This window comes from Vanessa tameamea, chromosome 6 (assembly GCF_037043105.1).
Source record: "Vanessa tameamea isolate UH-Manoa-2023 chromosome 6, ilVanTame1 primary haplotype, whole genome shotgun sequence".
Lineage (NCBI taxonomy): Eukaryota > Metazoa > Arthropoda > Insecta > Lepidoptera > Nymphalidae > Vanessa > Vanessa tameamea.
Window position 1 is genome coordinate 4,382,556 of NC_087314.1, and position 21,179 is coordinate 4,403,734.

Here is a 21,179-nt window from a genome sequence, read left to right on the forward strand (position 1 = left end):
TCAAAATTCTTCGGGTAACCAAAAAAAATATTTTTTTTTGGACCGAAAAATGTGTCATCTTCTGTTAAGTGGTCACCACTACCCATAGACATTGGCGCTGTTAGAAATATTAACCACTCACTTCGCTAATGCACTGCCAACCTTGGGAACTAAGATGTTATGTCCCTAGTGCCTTTATTTACACTGGCTCACTCACAGCAGAATATCTGATGAGTGGGTGATACCTACCCAGACGGGCTTGCACAAAGCCCTACCACCAAGTAAAATGATTCAATTCGGTATCGTATTATAACTGATGATCTATCTTACGAATGGTTCTAATAAAAATATCATATTATCAATTATTTACTGAAAACGAGAAGTTATCGAATGAATGATTTATTATTACTTTTGTAGACAATTGAAATTTAATGCTAAGTCACTGTATTATTTGGACCTAATATAAATATTTATAGTCTTCCTTGATTACATCTGACGTTTTTTTAGTTTTTTTTTATGTATTCTATCTTTATTGAATTACTTGAAAGGCACAGAAAATATTATAAGATGGTATAAGTAGCGAAAAATAAAGACGTGCTAGGTGATTCTCGCTTAGAGCGATCTTTCGCAAATAGCCTTTGGTGAAAGAAGTTTGTTAAGTTCTAAATTCATAGAACAGTCAAAATTAAAGAGAAGTAACTATTACAAGAACTCATTAATATTCATGAAACCGTTGATCCCAATATTAATAATTATAAAGTATATCATGAAATATGCATCTAACTAAATTTTCAAATAATTTATTCTATCTATTTTCTAACAATAAATAATATTTTTCTTACCTGTCACTTATACTCGCAGGCAGAATACTGTCAATATAAATAGCATTACAAGTCCCAACTCTTTGATAAGTATCCGACCCAGAGCTGTATACGTCATCCGAATATCTCTGATTGCTTAAGAACAGTCCCAAATCCTCATTACATGGTCTCTCGATTTCAATTAGTAAAGGTCCAGTGGCCATCTTAACAGATTCCATGATTGATACATCGTATTCTATTGTTAAACTTGTCACTTGTGGGCAGTTTTGTAGAATTTGATGTACTTCTGATAATGTTTTATTTGTTAATGATATCTGTGGAAAAAAATGTAGCATTGAAAATTAGTGCATTTTTTTTATTTCTCGGTTCATTTAAAGGCAGTTAAATAATTCTCGCTTTAAATTAAAATTATATAATTTAATATAAAATTACTCACATGATCGACTTTTAAAAGTCTGTCTCCAGGTTTAATCCTGGAAGTATTATAAGCTGCTCCACCTGGTCTAACATGTGTAACGACTAAGGGCAGAGCGTCTAATGATCGACTATTTAGTACCAAGTCTGCACTGGGTGCCGAGTTCTCTGGCAGACCTCCTCGTATAGTTACACCTAATGAACCATTAACTTTCTCGACCGGCACCTCTGCTAGCTTGGTTGTAATGTACAATGAATTTTGAGACGCTGAAAGAGAATTTGAACTAAATGATCCTGAAAAATGATAACGAAATAAATGAAAACATAATAGTAAATAAATTACTAAAAAAAGCAAACAATAACATTTTGTGAAAAGAGACGAAGTTAAATAAATATCCTTTACGAGTGAATGTTTTATGAAACAGTCTCAACATAAAATGCGTTAACTTGTATACTTTTGTGTGGCTTTTGTTTGCAGGTTCGTAACTTTTTGACGGGATGTCAGTTTACCCTTGCAATTTTTCCTTGTATATTTTCATACGGTTCCGGATTAAATGAAAATATAAAAAAGGGAATTGTGTTGTTTGCTAAAATGAAATCGGACTTTACTTAAATTTTAAATTTTGCAATGAATTATTTTGTCAAATTTTCTGATACTTGGAAATAATAACAAATTATAGCAGATTATTTATATATGCTAACGGAAAAGTGTGTATGTATGAAATCCGTCATTGTTTATTATTCCAAAGGAACGTTTACAATTTCTAAAATAGATACGAAATTTATGATTTATTTTTTAATACGCACTTCGTAAATAACAATTGCAGAAGTATCATATTTTTAAAAGTCACGCATCGCGCTTAGGAAAGAAAACGATTTTATGCTTTAACGTCACCAAGATTTCAAAAATCAGTGTACTTCGATGCTACGGATTGTACAACACCGTCACGCCTTCGGTTTCATAAAAAACTCTCTAGGGTAAGACCGACAAGACCGCGTAAAGTTGACAGAGTCGCTTTTGTGCAGTTTTTATAAATTTCCTAATGTTTTCTCGGAATTGTTTACAATTTTTAGGAAATGTATATATTTCACAGGATTTTTTTTATTTTGAATTACATATATTTTCTAGGTTTCATACATTTCTTTTAACATATACACATTTAACTTTAAAGTTTTTTTTAAACTCACCATAATTAGGCATATAGTACTCGACTTCCAAAGATGCCCTTTCCTCAACATTATCTAATAATCGCAATACTTCTTCATTAGTAAGTCTTGCAGTAGATATTCCATTCACGCTGCAGATTCGATCCCCTGGAGCGAGACGATCTGATTCATGTGCCACTGAATCTTTGGTAAATCCTACGATAGACGGCACTACTCCTGGTTCTGATCGACCTAAAAACAAAGAAAATGTAACTTTAATACATTCAATATCATAATTTTAACGTTCACCAAATATCACGTATTTTAAATTGGGCACACATTGTTTTTAAAAAAGGAATACTGTGCGTGGCGATGGGAAACATCGTAAGGCAACCTACCTGTTATATCAGATAAGATTATTTTACCCTAACCTAGCTTTATTTTATCAGAAAGGGAGACCTTTACAATGTTGTTGTACATAAACATGTTTTTACTGGACTTAGTGGCCTTTTTAGTCAGCTGAATTATATTATCAACTGAAAAATCTGTATCATAAGGACGATTATCATCTACAGTTATTTTTTATTATTTGTTTTATTTTTATTTTTATGGCATTGGGTGGCGGACGAGCGAATGGGCCACCCGATGGTAAGTGGTCACCACCACCCATAGACAATAGCGCTGTAAGATATATTAACCATTCCTTACATCGCCAATGCGCCACCAACCTTGGGAACTAAGGTGTTATGTTCCTTTTGCCTGTAGTTACACTGGCTCACTCACCCTTTAAACCGGAAAACAACAATACTAAGTATTGCTGTTTGGTGGTAGAATGTCTGATGAGTGGGTGGTACCTCGCCAGACGGGCTTGCACAAAGCCCTACCACCAAGTGATTTTTGTTTAATAATGTTAACGTAAAACAAATAGATTTCTTAATTGCATATAAATTCCGTACGCTATAAAAATCTATGGCCATAAAATAACTAATTAAAAACGGAGTCCTGAGAATAAAACTCAGCGGTTTTCGTTATTATTTTGTCGAATTTCATAATTGTTTACATTCTTCCGTAAGTAAAGATGCAGAAGTATATCTATAAGCTCAACCATCGTATAAAATAATGTGGACACAAATCTTTCTTAACAGGGGTAGTTTCGGTGCTCTGACAGTTTTGTAAAAATGAATACATTGTCCTACAAATGAGTTACTAATTGTGTAATCGACTAACAAGCCTAATATACTTGTTAATTTTATATGAAACACAATTTAAGTTATCATATTATAATATTTAGAATTGGTATTCGGAGTCGAGGTAACATTTCAAGGAAATGATTTTAAGGAAAAATAAAATCTACACCATCATGTTCGGATAAGGACAAATTAAATTACGAGCCCAGCCGGACAATAAACATTCACTAAAACTTATGAATATTGTAAATAATTCAGAAATTTTAGCAACTCTATATACATATATCTTAATCACTGAATTCATGAATCAAAGACGATTTTCGCCATTACCAGTATGAAATAAGGAATAAGACTAATTTATGGCCTAATCTTCCCGCTTCGGTAATCCATTAGCCTAAACTAAGTTATCAATTATGGGCTAGAGCAAACGCGAAAACGAGTCATCCAAATCACGCGACTAATTAACGCATATCGTTAGCTATATGATGATTGAATACAATGCGGTATGCTGATGAATTACCTTCATATTTGAAGTTTGCACCAAAATTAATATGTTTCGTCACTTTGGGACCGTCTAGAGCGATTCTGTAGGTAACGATCCCAAACTAAAACTAAATGACCTTTAAATGACCTTTATGTATGTATATTATTTATAATACATAACTATAAATATTGGACAACATCACATACATTACTCTGATCCCAATTTAAGTAGCGAATGCACTTGTGTTATGGAAAATCAGAAGTAACGACGGTACCACATACACCCAGACCCAAGACAACATAGATAACTAATGAACTTTTTCTACATCGACTCGGCCGGGAATCGAACCCGGAACCTCGGAGTGGCGTATCCACGAAAACCTGCGTACACACTACTCGACCGCTGAGGTCGTAAAACTTACATTATTTAACGCTAACAGACAGACAATTATATCAAATATAATTTATAACATCCTATAGCATACAGAAATAATGTAGTTTTCTAACAGTGATTTTTTTTAGAATTTGATCATTAGTTGCAGAGATTTAAATTTTACTTTTTTATAATAATTGTATGATTTACTAATTGCTGGTCAGAGTGAAAGCTATCACGTCTTTGGAAAACTAAACACTGGTTTGTCTGACTAGTATAAGTAATGTAAATGGTAATTACCCACGAACATACATACCCTTCCAGTTAAAACGGTAAAATATTCAAAACATAATAAGCCAGCTTGATTTTCAATATACATTCATATTTTTTGACAGTAGTTTCGGTAACCCTAGTCATTCTCAAGAGAGACTAATCAGCTGCACAGGACATAATATTATATAAAGTACTCTATTCCTGTCCTCTTGGGTTTAAAAATGACGGAATAGACTTTAGATATAGGACTAAAGACTTACGTACTTTCCGGCATAGAAGCATTAATACTACTATTTTGGTATTCTACGACCATATAAGCTAGCCTATCATGGATATCCTGTTGTATCTTGTAGGCACGTTTTATAGTGTATTTATATCTAAGTATAACTTGTTTATAATATAACACTATTTGTAACACATAATCAATTCTCCTGAATTCTTCATTTCAATAATTTTAAATATTTTTCGAAACTGAATTCGTGCTATAAACTTTACGGAGCCGTTCGAAAGTCGACAAGTACGATATTGACATGTAGAATTGGGTGTATGTCTGTTGACAGCTCCAAACTTACGTATATACGACAAGCGAATACTTTTGAAGACATATTTAAAAATTACTACACACTTTCCATACAAATATTAACTAGAAAAGGGGAGAAGTGAGATACATATAGTTTATCAAAGTTTAAAAATATAAGATTGAAAAGAAAATATAGTTTTCAATAGAAAAGTTATGTTTGTTATAGAATAATATATGTATATTAATATGGCAAGTAGGGATATGTTATAATAGAGGTTTACAATGCACTGCCTAGGTAAAAATTACTCTTGTTTTTCGTCTCGCTCGCTCACATCGGAAACAATACGAAATCTCTAAATAACGGGGTGCACCGTCACGGTCACTCGTTTGACATTTTATGTACCTTTATTATTAACCGTCTTATCAAGATAACTTTTGCCCAGTACTGGTATTATGGTCTATTACTTTAGCTTTTTCAATAACAATACTTATCCCATCTGGGCCTTACACGGTACAATAAGGGTCTATATACAAGTTTTAGATCGAAGTACAAACATAAAAAAGAAAAATTCTCGTTTTTTTTCGGCTAAAAGAGGTTTTCGCTACTAGAATATGCACGTTTTATATATATAAACTTTCCTCTTGAATCTCTCTGTATATTGATAAAAGTGTATTAAAATCCGTTAAATTAAAATGTCACACAAAATAAAAGGTTGAATTGAGCGAAATTCAACAGTTTTAATCGAACCTATATGTAACACATATGTTCATACATATATTATCTTTTATTCAGCGATATAATTGATATAACTCAAAAAAGCGACCGTGCTATAGAAATAAAGTCTTACGAGGCACAATGTGAGGCACAAAGAACTGTTTTTGTACTTAAAGATACGGAATCCTAAAAATAATAAAGCTAACGTTAACAATGTCATAAACGCCTACATATAAAAATTACGATTGATCGTAAATAAGGAGTTTAAAGTTAAATTGCTTCGTTTGTGCCGTTTTAATTTTAAACTTTTCTATCGCTAGATTCGTTTAGGAGAGTTCCTTTAAAGTATTTTTCAACTATTTAAAATTGAACCGTCCAAGTTCTTGACGGATTTATTTACATACGTATCGTTTCTAGATATCGACGTTTCCTTATGATTTTTTGTAACAAATGATTTCAATAAATGGCGGGTCATTTTGTTAATGGAGATTTTTTAGACGGGTAATTGTCTGTCAAATTAAAAGTAAGTATCAATTAAAAATGAGTACACTCATCCACCAGTTTCAATAGGCGTCTTAATTCAATTTATTATTTCCAAATAACCCATGGCATAGCATTAAGAGCATAGTTTGTAAGCGTGGGAATTTATTTTAGAACACACACATAGGTACTTTCCAATAATACACTTGCATTGTGCAGTGTATCGTACGCACCCCCTAGACAATTAGTTGCTTGTTTTCGTTGCAACGAATAAATTAAATTTTCATTGCGCGTTCATAACGTAGGATTTATAAAAATACATTTATTTATGAATAATGTATTAGCTATAAGGTTGTCACTCGCAAACACAATTATAAATTATTTGTTAGCATAGGGTGCGGTCAGAGTGCATTAAGATGCCTCATATACATTATGATTTTTATTCTCTCTGATTCTACTGCTCTCCTCTAACTAAATTATTATTTTCTGGATATTTTAAGGTTGGTAGGTATAACGAATTAGGGCGTTAAGACACATTAAATAATCACTTACTTAAATTTTATAAATAAAAATAATGGAGGTAAATATTAATCAGTTTTTTTTTAATTAACTAAAAACTAAAGACATAAATCTTCTTGGTTAAACAAATCAATTAAAATTATTTTATATTACACAAAAATCAGGGGAGCGGCCCGCTGAAGGTCATGAAAGGTACTAACTAAGTATAGCATCAGTACAAAATGGAATGTATATCAACCGTTTTTGCTTAGCACTATGCACTATTTTAATGAAGCATTTAAATAATTAGGAATTAAGCAGACGAACTAAACGACATGAGTTTGGGTATGAGTTGGCGTTTGTTTTAAATTTCGTATTAAGAGAAAAAAATAAGCAGGATAGTGCAAAAATTACATTACATTCAGGTTCATTCGGGTATTCACTATGTTCATCCTTACAATTTTGTACTTTTAATTCGACATTAGGGGAAAATAGTTACGATGTGATTAATTGTCGTATTTACCTAGTTTATGTGCTTAAGTGTAACAAATACATTATAGTTTGTTACAAAAAAGTCCAAAACTATTATGACAATAGGTTAAAGGGTTATAGGCTTTTTTCTACATAAAATAATTGTACGAATGTATTGGTATGGTAGGGGTACGTTCGTACAGTAAATGCGGTAAATTCGTACGCCATGGAGTAGATTCATACAGGGTAATTAAAAAGCCAATTAAAACCGTTCAATTTTTATTAATTATTACAAAAATATTTATTTATCAAAGAACTAACTTAATAATATGTGACTTGACTAATAGTCGATAAATCTTGAAAAGTAAAAATTAACAATTGCATCCCACGACACTCGCGCCCCACGCTTATGCTAACTTGTCTATGTGTGCGTAGACGATTCGCGAAATTATAAGACTCGGCTCGAAATAAAAACTGACGTGCTCTCACCTTGAGATCTAGGGAGGGACTGAAAATTTATTGACAGCGATGTCGAATAATAAGTCAAAACCGTCAAATGATTTTCTCCATACTAAAAAGTATGGACGACGAATGCCAAAAAGTAAGCAATATTTAAATAAAAATTACTATAATATTATGTGATATAATAGAAATTTAACACGGTGAACTTATTATTTACACTTTTGTGTCCCCATTTAACCAAAAATACATGTATAAACTAGCAGCTAAATAGCTTAAAAAACGTTAATAGAAAAGGTCGATTTCAGTGTTTGGAGTGATGTTGACGATGAATTTACTGAGTTATTAATACAAATTTTATAAATATCATGCGGTGAAACTTGAGATCTATCTATTAAGATACTGAATGTTTTTTTTCATCCATAATCAATGCTCCAGTTTTAAGATATTTCGAAAATAGTAAGCGCTATTTAGGCGTTCCGCAAGGACTGTCCTCTTAAATACTGGCATGTAACACAATTACTTATTTTAAAAATGATTGAGCTGTCATTAGAAATAATACAAAAATCAGTTAGAACATCGATTCATTTCTTAAAAAAATATATTACTTAATTGCTAGCTATTTAAAAACTAAAATCATATAAATATTTATTTACGTTTGTCGATTTAAAAGTAGCGTGTACTTTCAATATTTAAATTTTACTCAGTTTTTTAGTGCGCTGTCGGTGTTTCATGTAGTTAGCAGGCTTTATTTGAATTAAATTGTCAAACGCATTTACACAAACGGTAAGTTTTGAACTGTTGAAGTGATTACATGTATGTGTAATCTTAATTTGAAAAAAACGTATTGCTGTGTATTTTATTATTTTGTAATGGATTATTTTATTGACATTTTTTATACATTGACAACGAATGCAGTAATATAGGTACAGGGTGAAATTTTGTCGGTTGTTTTCCCGCAAAGAAGTGATTTAGTAGTCAATACCTACTCCTTTTGTATTTTTATTTTTACGCGAAACTGAATCGATATCTTGCGGGAAAATAACCACCAATATTTCATCCCGTATATACACACACACATGTATAAATACTGATACACCACTATTGATGTAGCAATTTGTTTTCAATTTCATTTTTTCTTTTGTATATGAGGGATGAAGGATCAATACCACGAGCCAGACGACAGGAGCAATTAAGTAAATATATTTTTTAAGCAATGAATCGATGTTCTAATTCATTTTTGTATTATATCACTTTATACGATACGATAGCGAAGCACGTCCCGGGCCGCTAGTTTGCTATAAAATGTTTCTGAATGGAGATTACGTTACAAAATAAATAAATAGTTGTACAATTTTATTCATTCCTTAATTTTATAATATATTTTTTAATATTGTACGCCTAATACCATTAGTATATAAGATATTTTTTACTAAAACTATATAGGCTCGGCCTGAAATAAATATTTATACCCTATTGCACAGGACAAATATATTTATATATACATATATGTACATAAGGTAGGTTTAATTCTGAAACAAATGTATTGAAGCCAACGTTAAATAAGTGCAAAGAAAAACTCTTTGTAAGTATGGCAAATAAATACATAAAAGCAGAACACAAGTCATATTACATACATAACAAATCTCAATTTAATATCTTTAGTCGTTAGAGTCAATCAGACAATAAATTCTTCTAGAATTTTCTACTCCCCGGGAACAATATAGAAAAGTGTCCATAAAATATTTTGTTTAAATTAAAATTTGTTTTTATTTCTTCGTGCCAAGAAATGCTTTTTGTTCTACCAAATGCGCTAAGACGATGTCTTTAAATGTTATGATACTGCATTAATTACACTGGAACTACTACCATATAACGTTTAGTGTCTTTTAGTGAATTCTCGTTCTATTGTAGTTGAACTGTTTGAAAGCTACCTAATTCTAGTATATTTAAACAAATTATTTTTATTACACAGATAAAAAATTAAGGAAATTCTGTAAAATGGTATTTTGTAACATTATTTTCTACCAAATCGTGAATTTGCTACTTAGAAAAATAATAGCACGTCGTTTTAAAATATACTATAAATAAATAGAACAAGTTAAATTAATTAAACGATTTCAATAGTGTATACTGATTTTGGAATAGTACGAAAATAAATGTGTGAGATAAGATCGATAGATGGTATTTATTCGTTTTGTATCTATAATATTTATATTTTTCAGCTATATTATTTTATAATTATTTTTTGTATCCTCAGAAATCCACCATTTATAAACCGATTTGGAAAATTATTTTTTTAGTTTAAGTTAGGTTAGTAAAATATTTTTATTATTCTATGACCAAAAATTAGTTATTAATTATAACCTTAAGTTCTCTATCAGTGATCTAAGAGGTAGAAAATTTAAAGGTCAAAATCATTTGCCCGTATAAAAACATATCATACATCATATATACATCACAGATATATGTAGGTTTACGAGTATGTGTAATTTTCCAGAAACCAACTTTATTGAAGGAAATATAGGTCAATTTGAAACAACAAACTGCAATCGAAACTAATTTCTCCTACTGGATATTTTGACATTTTAATATTGTGTGATTGTATTTTACAGTTATGTTGAAATTAATACGTCTTTTTAAAACAACGTAGTCGTAGGTGTATATGTCACCGTAAGATTACAAAAATCGTTAGATTACAATCTGACGAGACAGATTGTAATCTGTCGAAATATTGTGAACTGTAAAATATGATTGAAATTTAACGCATTGTTTTTCGCTATATTGTAATCTATCGGTGACATATACATTTATAAGATATAAGTACCTAAGTATAATTATATATATGTTTTATTAATTTATTTATAGGATTGAATCGAGACAAGTAGGTTTAGTTTCAAAAACATTGCTTAGATTTTTCATTGCTTTTGATATAACTATATGGGGTCAAGAATTAAGAAAATCATACATAAAATGGGATTTTTTTTAATTTTTTGGATATTATTATTTATAATTTCGATACTCAACTAAACTACTGGACAAGCAAAACTTTTTACTCAGCACAATCCAAAGATTGATCTAAAAAAGACTGACATACTAAATATATTATTATATTCTGTTGTTACAGTAAGGTTTCATCTTCCAAAGGGTTGATGAGGGTATGGACTTTACACGAGCATCACATATTCATGTTTTTATCAAGATAAACAATATTATTTATTCAGGCACAATTGCTATTTTCTTTGGAATCATTCGTAAACTTATAACATGAAAAATTAATGTACCTTCTGTGTTTATATATTATATTGTATTCGTTATGTAATAATATTCAGATATTTGGGTTCTGTAGTATTATGTAATGATTCAATTTCACATTTACTGATTGCAACGATCTGTGTCAACAAATAACAATTCTTGACAGAGCGTTGCATTATATTAGGGCATTTGAGTGAATACCAAGTGTGACTGCGTCCTTAAAAAAAGAGTTTCAAGATCCGATGCCTGCTCATCCAAAATATTTAAATATGGAATCGTATGTGAACTGTTAATTTGTATCGTTGTCTGTTTTCTGTCTCATACAGTGTCATTGTTCATATTCTCATCAAAGCATTAAAAAGCGAATTATACTAATACAAAGAATCTTTACTTGGTGGTAGGGCTTTGTGCAAGCTCGTCTGGGTAGGTTAAACATTCTCATTAAACCATTTCATTAAACAGCAGTACTCAGTATTGTTGTGTTCTGGTTTGAAGCGTGACTGAGCCAGTATAACTACAGGCACAAGGGACGTAACATCTTAGTTCCCAAGGTTGGAGGCGCATTGGTGATGTAAGGAATGGTTAATATTTCTTACAACGCCATTGTCTATGGGTGGTGGTGACCACTTACCATCAGGTGGCCCATTTGCTCGCCCGCCTACCGATATCATAAAAAAAAATCATAGCATAATATATTATAAGGTGCAACGTTCAAATCTGCAAATAGAGATGTACTCTTAATTACTTGGCTCTGGTGAACTGTTTTTTACAACTCTACAGTTTGTTGTTCTGATATAACTATATTTGTCCCGTTCTAACAGTATCAATAATCTCAGAAAGTAGAGTGTCCTCTATATATACTGTATAATGTTTTATACGCTTTAGTTCATTTTCTCAGCGTTTGACTGACAAATTCATGTTTTGAACTAGGTTTCTCTGTAGTTTTACCCGCTTTTGAATGGCGAGGGAAGGAAAAGGTATTAAGTTATTTATTTATTAACCATTATTCGTTTCGTTCTAACGGCATGATTAATCTGAGAAACTATATTTTCGTCTATATATGCTAAGTTATATTTAGTTTATGTTTTAGGTCATTTTCTGAGTTTCTGCCTGACTTAGAAATGTTTTGAACCAGTTTCTACCCGCGACTTTGCCCGCGTTTGAATGGCGAAGGAAGAGAGAGGTGTTAGGTACTTTTTGTTCTTTCTGTACAACTTCATCATCAATGAATCGATTGATCGTCAACGGTGATCGGTTGACTAGTAGTAAGTCGTAAAACCGAAACAATAAAAATATAAAAAAAGATGTTTAAGTAATTATTAAAACCTGCAAACGAATATATAATAAATATTAGTCTAATAAATAAATTAATAATAATATAGGTAAACGGTGTTTGGTTAAAGCCAAATTCACGTATGCAAACCCATGGCTTAAAAATTGAACTAAATTGAAAATCGTACCATTACGACTCAACGAATCGAAAAAGGATGTCCGATATGTAAAGCACATTGCTAACAACCCATAAAGAACGATCGATTCCTTATACATATTATCCAATGCTTGTTGTGTTGGATGCAATCACTGATATTATTACGCCATTACGTTCAGAACGCGCTTTGGATACGAACCAAATGACTTTGTCGAACGAGGCATAAACTCGTTCTGACCGCAAACTGCCTGTTCTTGCGAATAAAATGTTGTACCAATATACCACGTTTCTGTAATCACTTTTTTGAATTGAATCGAACCCATAGGTTACATTGTAATAAAACGGGGAATGACGATTCGTGAATTCATCGGTGTTTTTATTTCGTTAATATGTATTAGGTTTTTTATTTGTAATTCGATTAAGATACCGTCTTATGTCTATATCGTTCTCAGTACTCTATGTACTGTCTTATGATACTGGTACAAGACCAGTAATTCTTATGTGATACTTTGGTAATTGCAATTTAATACACCAATATTCATTTAAATTAAGAATAGACGGGTAAATGCTACCTGAGGTAAATGGTAACTCCCATAGAAATTGGCTCTGTAAAAATATTTAACTGAGCTAAGTTGCTCTTGTGGATGTAGTTACACTGGCTCAGTCACCCGTCAAACAGGCACACATCTGTACAGAGTGTGGCTATTACAAAACCATGTTGTATTGGTAACATGGTTTTGTGATAGCCACACATTGGTGGTCCAAGATTTCGAATTATTTTAAATAAATATATCTTCTATATTTATAGTCTCTATATTTATATTCACGTTTTAGTATTAGCGATAGAAGAACATATTATGATAGAAGAACAGTAAAACCGATAGTATATTACAAATATTTATATTACATATTTATAGCACACGTCTAACCTGTAATTACGTAAAGTAATCAACGCTGGCCAAAGACAGTGAATCCGATGATTAAGTATTCTGGGAATGATTAGGGCATTAATAATAATTATTATCAACATATATAATTATTTCAAGGAGCTGTTTAAACATATGTCTATATAAAATACATGGCACATGCACTGGAATCTACTTTGTGAAATATAGAGATACAAGCAAATATATTTCTTTAAGCGATCTCTTTGCTTGTTCTCACAATCATTTATTTACCTTACGCACGCAACACGTTTTTACTGTCTTGTTCGTTTTCATCTTTAATATATTTGCTATACTAAAAAGGGTCTCGATAGTCACTGGTGAGATCAACGTCGACGTTCCTACTCTTATTGAACCCTCTGGGATTAGTCATAAAGATGGCAAAAGAAATAATAGTTCCCTAGGACAAACCCTATTGTAGGGCATGCGTTGAGATAATGGCATTGATAAAACCAATGAAACAGCCAAAGATCCAGACGCAAACAATCTCTGAAGATATTTGTCATTAATTCCAAATGATTTATTTATTTTGTTTGCAGCTTATCTATAACCTATAGTATCTTGTCTCATTGTCACCACTTGGGGCAGGAAGGCCTACATTTCGCCCAGAAATCTACAGAAATCATTGCAATTCAACGGAGAATAACTGGTAGCGTTCTGGCAAACAATTCTTACATAATCCTAAATATAAGAATCCCTGAAACTATTGATGTGAAAATAGCAAATACTAATAAAGACAAATGTTCAGATTTATCGTAAGGTTTGTTATTCAGTGGCATAAGTCGGTTGGCAATTAATCATAATATTGTATTCCATTTGGAAACATTTTAGTGCTAGGAGGAGTGTATAACATTAATTCTTACATGCTCAAAGACTATGGACAAGGGTTACCCACCTAGTGGTCAGTTTGCTCGATGGACATAATTTATATTAGCTGCTTTTGCGTGAATCGAACATTAAACAATGTACTCCTTTATTATATGAGGGGAATATGTATGTATATAAATAAATCGAAATAATTTGATAAACAGTAGTAAATCGGTGTTATATAAGCAACAACAATAATAGTACCTACCTAATTATGTATAATTACACGTTTGTGAACTAACAAGCCATGTTTGCTACAACCAGGTGGGATAATTTAATTTCATGTGTAGTTTTACCAGCAAACAATTATTTGATTTTTGCCTATTCAAAATAGGTCAACGAGATTTTTAAATTATGAACGTAAAAATCTTTTATGAACCTATACTCACGTTTAACGTCGAATTCGATTGAAAAATCAATAAGCGAACATTCAAAGAGAAATTCGATGGCAAGTTTCGAGTATGTTGAGGGACTTTTTCGCATACAGATCTAAAGTAAATAAAGCAGTTACATATCATCTGGATATCAGTGTCAGTAAATGAATGATAGTCATTGTAATGTATCAAAGAATTATTTATGGAAGTATACTTTTTTTTGGTTTCACCAGAATATTGCATTTACGCATTTTCCTCGCTTGAAGCGAGGGAGTACATGGGACTTACCGATGCTGAGCGCGACGGAATACCTACTAAAAAACAGCGTTACCCATTCCGTCTCTTCATGGGACGTCATTGGTTTGTTTGTGCATGCAACTATGACACTCTGACGGTTAGCCTGACACGGGTATAGGTAGCCCCGCTACATGGGTAAAAAAAAGGAACGCATACGGCCGACTTCTACTCCATCGTCTATTTTGGAAAGGTGTGTCAACTCAAGCGCTTTCCTCTTGTTACTGCTCCACGGCCTCCGTATGCGACATAGGTGGAAGTATACTTAATAAAACCTCACCAAGTTGCTTCAGATTTTTCTAATTTACGACTTTTATCAGAATTTAACATCACCAATGCCTCACTTTTTTGTGATTAAATACAGCTGATAATCACCATCCGCATAGTTATTCGAATTACATAGTACCGGTACAGCATGAAACTGAATGGAAATTATATTATGGCAGTAACCTTCCAGCACCACCATTTACTATAAATTACTTTAACTTGTTAGTTCCGCTACCATATATGACATATACGCTGATTTGAAAACAAATAAAAATGAACGTGAAGAATTTAGTGCTATAGGAAAAAAACGACGTTTGGTTAAATTGAAAGGTAGAATATGGATTCGAAGTATTCCATCTTAAGTACATAGTCTATATAGTATTTTTATCTAAAATTATTACATCAATTTTTTTATACAGGAGTTATTTGAAACAATTAATTTTCGAAAAATACTAGTGGTTTACCTAATTGGTTAATCCACAATTATAATTAGCTTACCGGTTTTATATTGGACCGCAACATACGAGATAAATTAAAATTTAACCGACAAATGTAGAATGAAATTGGTGAAAATCGAAATATGGTATAAATCAGGCACCATCCATAATATTCTGGACCAGAAATTCGAGTGGAATGCAGGATATATAAATAATCACTTAGATAACATGGGATGTTCTTAAATAAATATGTTTTATTATTTGCTTTATTATACACTACATATAGTTTTTGGATATTCCATATTTATAATAAAACATTATTCAACTTCACTCCTCCACTTTATAGTTCCAAATTTCCGATAGCAACTTCACGGATCCATAACGAATGCCATATATTATTCTAGACCAATGATATTATGTCAATCCAATCAAAGTTATTTATTTGCCTTTACTCCTCTTCCCAATTATTTAATTTATAATAAATGTACATTTTCATGTATAACATAATGAATTAAATAAATGAGAAAACTTTGACGTGTCTTTGGAACTATTTCATGAAAGGGTTAGAGCGGAAAATATGAATATGAATTGACAGTCGGTTGACGTGGAAAGAAGTACTGAAAATATCGCTATAGAATCAGATGTCAGATATAGGACTTATAAAGATGAATAAAAGGAATAAGGAAAAGCGAATAATGAAACACGCCTGTGCATGATAAAATATTCAAGAAAATGAAACGTTTAAAACATTGACAATAAGGAGCTGTAAATAAACTTAATAAAATAATAATTTCTGTTCATGTAATAATTAAATGAGTATTATTAAAACTAGTATTATAATATCTCATATATTTTATTTATCGTTTCTAATATAAGATATCTAATCTCATATTCAACACATGAACAAAATGGGGTTCAGAAACGCTCCTAGCGAAATAATTCCAACATAAATATCATCTCAATCTGAATAGCCTTGCCTATGAATGACACAATACATTTTATCTTCTATATGCAGCCTGATTTACACAACAAACGCTGCCGTCATATATCTTAAAATATTCAGGTCGCTTGCAGAATTTGCATTTGAAACGATACCATTGCGATGCATTGATTACTTTCAGTTATATGTATATACCCTTAGAAGCAATAATGAATAACATAATTAGCTGGATTTGAGTATTTTTTCAAGTTTTCTATGACAGTTCTCACTTTGACAGATATAATTCTTTTATATTCATTATGATAGACGATAACGATGATAAGAATCATATTCGAATATTTATAAAAAAAAGAAGCTTCGCTAGCCATTAAATAGAAAAGAGAAAAGGATCAACGGAATTATACAAATTAATATCATACTGTTACGTTGAGTAGTTTATACGTGAATGGCACACAAATAAAAAATATATATATTTATTTAAAATTTCGTAGGATGATTCGATAAATCGATTTTTTTCGAAAACTCGAATAATTAGAAAAAGCCACAAAGTTTCAAAATTGTTAATAAAGAACAGTTGACTTTCAATTATATATAATCTTCAAAGCAATAATGATTAACATAATTAGATAAGTTTTCTAAGACAGTTCTCACTTTAAAAAAGTATATCAAACTATCAGTATTTTCGCAACGTCCCTAGTTTCGTGATAATTCAATTTATCAATTCATACTATGCCACAGACAAACACTTGTTTGGATTTAATGTTTAAAAAAAAAGATGTCTTATACAAAATCCTTAAAATAATTCAGACAGTATGATCAGTACGTGCAAGAGCATAAAGAAATAAAATTTTATTTAAAAAAAAATTGAAAAATATTTGTAATATTCATTGGAAATATTAAAAACCACCATTAAATAGTGACTGGTACCCACCCTGACAAGCTTGCAGTTTAAAATTCGAAGCATACGTAGCAGCTGACACAATATTTAAACTAAATGGTAATAAATTGAAGTCTAGCACTTAAAAGTCGTTCGGATCAAATTGTAAATGCTCTCTTAGAAAGAACATTGGCTAAGTGGATCTGTTGAATTAAAGATAGTTGCTCTCTTTAGACAAGAGTAGACAAAAGACAATATCGGATTATATTAGAAATATACAAGTATTGAAAACGCATTAATACCTGTAAGTATATTTCACGGTAGATAAAGGTTTGTTTCATAAACATGGTTTAACGATAAGCCATGTTAAAAGATAATATTTCAAAATTAAATTATTTTTTACCCAATATTTAATATTAACCAAGCACTGTTTCAATGATATTGAATTTCAAAGTAATTTACTTTTTTATAATATATTTGAGAAATGACATGAATTTTATGTATATTATAATATTTAATACCATCATTTGCTCGCTCTCCAACCGATATCATAAAAAAAAAATACAAAGAGTTCACAGAAATTCGCATTGTGGTTTCATAGCAATTATAATTTAATCTGAAAAGATAAAATTATATTACCACATACAGAAATGTTTTATTTTTGTTAATATCGATGTTTAATTATCTAATAGTCACTGATATTATTGTAACAACAATAAAATAAAATAATTTACTACAAGAACACATTAAACTATTAAAAAAATGTATCGTGCACTTTATACTAAGGTAGGTCGCGACTATTATAGTTGTGCTGCCAAGTGACAATCAAAATAAAACGGTAAAATTATGACTTAAATCGGAATATATCAGCTGGTTGTATAACTTTTCTCAATAATTCAATAGTACATCAAAAAAAAAATTAAACAAACTCTCAGTTTTATATATTAGGACATATAAAATTCATTGAAGGTACCAATTTTCATATTATATTTAATTTAAAAAGTATATACAATTTTTCTATAGAAGTCTGAAGACTGTATTATCTGGTGACCCAAAAACCCTCCGTCGAGAACATTCTTAGCTCCAATGCATTCTAATACGTAACTGCTAATGCTGTAATAAGACTTGCGTTCTTCAATAGTTTTTATTTTTATTGTGTTTCAGCTTCAGTGAAAAAGATGTAACAATTTCTTATACAAAATATCAAATTCGAATACTTTATTTAACATACATAGATACATTACATGTTCTTATTGATTGAAAAAACCCACCACCGGTTCAGAAATTAACACCTGAGACCTGAGAAGAACCGGTGAAAGAAAATTTTGAATCAGTCATCAAATTATCATTAAGAACTAAAATAATTACGTTGATTTTTTTATTTAATACACTCATATCTAGACTTGACCAGACCATTGGCTTGGTATATGTGAGATCTCTTTCGATTCCAATATTCCGTATGCAGATGAAACTACTAATTTTCGGTTCTAGTGACTACACGAACCTGACAGTACAAACAGCTAAGGATCCTGAATATACTTAAGCCTAATTTATTCCCAACAATGAAGCACTAGTCTCATGTTTTAATCTTTCTTAACCCCTTTCTCACTATTCTTTGCTAATCCCCACTAGTCTTAAGCTCTTGAATTAAATATATCTCACGTTACACCGTCTGAGATTTATAAACCAGTGTTTTTAAAAATTAAATACCATTTTGTATTAATGGAGGAATTTTTGGTCGGATTTAAAGATGAAAAACAACGCGTAAAGTGTAATTCTAAGCTTTTTCTGGCATTATGTTGAATTAGATGAAAATTCAACACGTTTTCGTGTAATATGCGTACAGACTATTGCTCAAAAACGTATATATTCAGAACTCTCTATTAAAAGTATTATGGATCAAATATGCATACTATTATAGCCCTTTTGTGAATCGAAATTGGTGTAAAAATATTGTCTGTGCAATATTAAGTTCACTGTTGAAATTTTTCGATATATATTTTTTTAACTTGTGCTTTTCGGTTTACTTGGCTGATAATGTATTTTAGTATTGTGTCTGCTTTGAAAATCTTGGGTCCATAGATGAGTTTTAAAATATTATGACAAATATTTCAAAGTTATCTAGAATAACGTATCGAATTCAACCTTTTGTTTTTGTTTATTAATTACATCAAGGCAAAAATTCTTTACTTGTTTCTTTATTTTGGTTTTAACTGTTATTATTTTCATATTATTTGATATATATATATATATATATATATATATATATATATATATATAATTTTGTAAGTTAATATAATTACAGGCTAACTGTTGTATTGAATTACAATATACAATTAGTGAGCTGGGATGGCCTATTCGTAATTCCAGAGTACGTGATATTTTTGCGAAGATTGCGGGTTTGAGCCCTGATAAATATCACGGATAAGTAGGTATCTTCGCTGACGAAAAACATCGTGAGGTGACATGCATGTGATCTGTCAAATGTCCATTAACTTTTTCAGACAATTATTGAATTCTATTCATTACACAATCCTATAATTATTAATTATAACTTACATGTTTATTAGCTTGAATGTCGCATATCCATATTAAACTATTCACGTGATAAAATTTTCGATAAATATAAATAAAGAAGCTAATATTTGACTCCATGTCTTGATATTATTTATCTGTGAAGTTGCTACATTAATTAAGTAATATTGTGTATTGTATCGACTGATTCCCTCCACTCCTCTGCGCTTAATCCTCTCAGTCGGCTGTCGCTTGCACGAGAGCTTGAGCCAATGAATTAAAGATAGCACACGTCCTCCTTAACAAAGAATCAGTTACTCGAGTCACTTTGTTTCGTAAAAACTTATTTCAGTAGCGTGTAATTTATTGAAAAATTATAATGTAATCATTTAATCTTAGCGACCAGTAGCAGAATTCTGTAAGAAGAAACTCGAAACTTACCTCAGAATATGAGCATACAATTTCTGAATGTGAGAGACGTTGTATATAATAATTATATGTATCGAAATGGCATATTACCATCAGTCAGTTGTCAATAATTCACGAGTGAGATACGAATTTAATTCTTACAGAATCACACAGACAACGCTGAAAAAAATCTCCAATAATTTAGTCGGTACTCGGTTACTGCCTTTTCGAATAGATGGTGCACGTGTGCCACAATATTATATTTAAAATGATCGCTAAGGTTTTATATATAGAATCCATTTTATCTGACCGAGCCACGTATCTTTATAATTGGAGATAGTATACAGTTGCCCGTGAATCTTGGCCATTCGAGTACATTTTTAAAGAGTACCTTCAGCTAGCTTTTATTGAATTGCAAGATTACTTTCAAATTCAATATGACCTTTTATGGGTTCGAGTAGGGAATAAATTGCTTTGAGACCTAAAACTTAACCTATAATTTTATTGCTATACTAAAACTTTATAACATAACTCTCGCTAATGAATTGTAGACGCGTTTTATTATTTAAAAAGGTTATGCCTCTAAATTGACTTTGAAATTCAATACAAGTTTGACTATTATTTTTATTTTTTGGACTTATCCAGATTGACTGCATCTGGAAAAATCTAACTAGATACGATTTTATATCAAAGAATAGTTTTTTTATCGGTATGTCCACAAATATTTTCATTGATTATTGCCATCTTTATACAT

At 31.0% G+C, this 21,179-nt stretch overlaps 1 protein-coding gene across 3 annotated transcripts in view; it reads right to left on the reverse strand.

Moving 5' to 3' along the window:
• The window catches only part of Grip (Glutamate receptor interacting protein), a 319,089-nt gene that overhangs the window by 14,083 nt on the left and 283,827 nt on the right, over nucleotides 1-21,179 (reverse strand). For 2 of the 3 annotated variants that reach the window (XM_026630233.2, XM_026630235.2), the window contains 3 exons: nucleotides 2,403-2,612; nucleotides 1,237-1,508; nucleotides 822-1,114 (listed from right to left, as the gene is read on the reverse strand). In XM_026630233.2, coding sequence (XP_026486018.2) covers nucleotides 822-1,114; nucleotides 1,237-1,508; nucleotides 2,403-2,612 — 775 coding nt within the window. The remainder of the gene's footprint in view (nucleotides 1-821; nucleotides 1,115-1,236; nucleotides 1,509-2,402; nucleotides 2,613-21,179) is intronic. The other variant, XM_064215167.1, reaches the window with a different exon arrangement.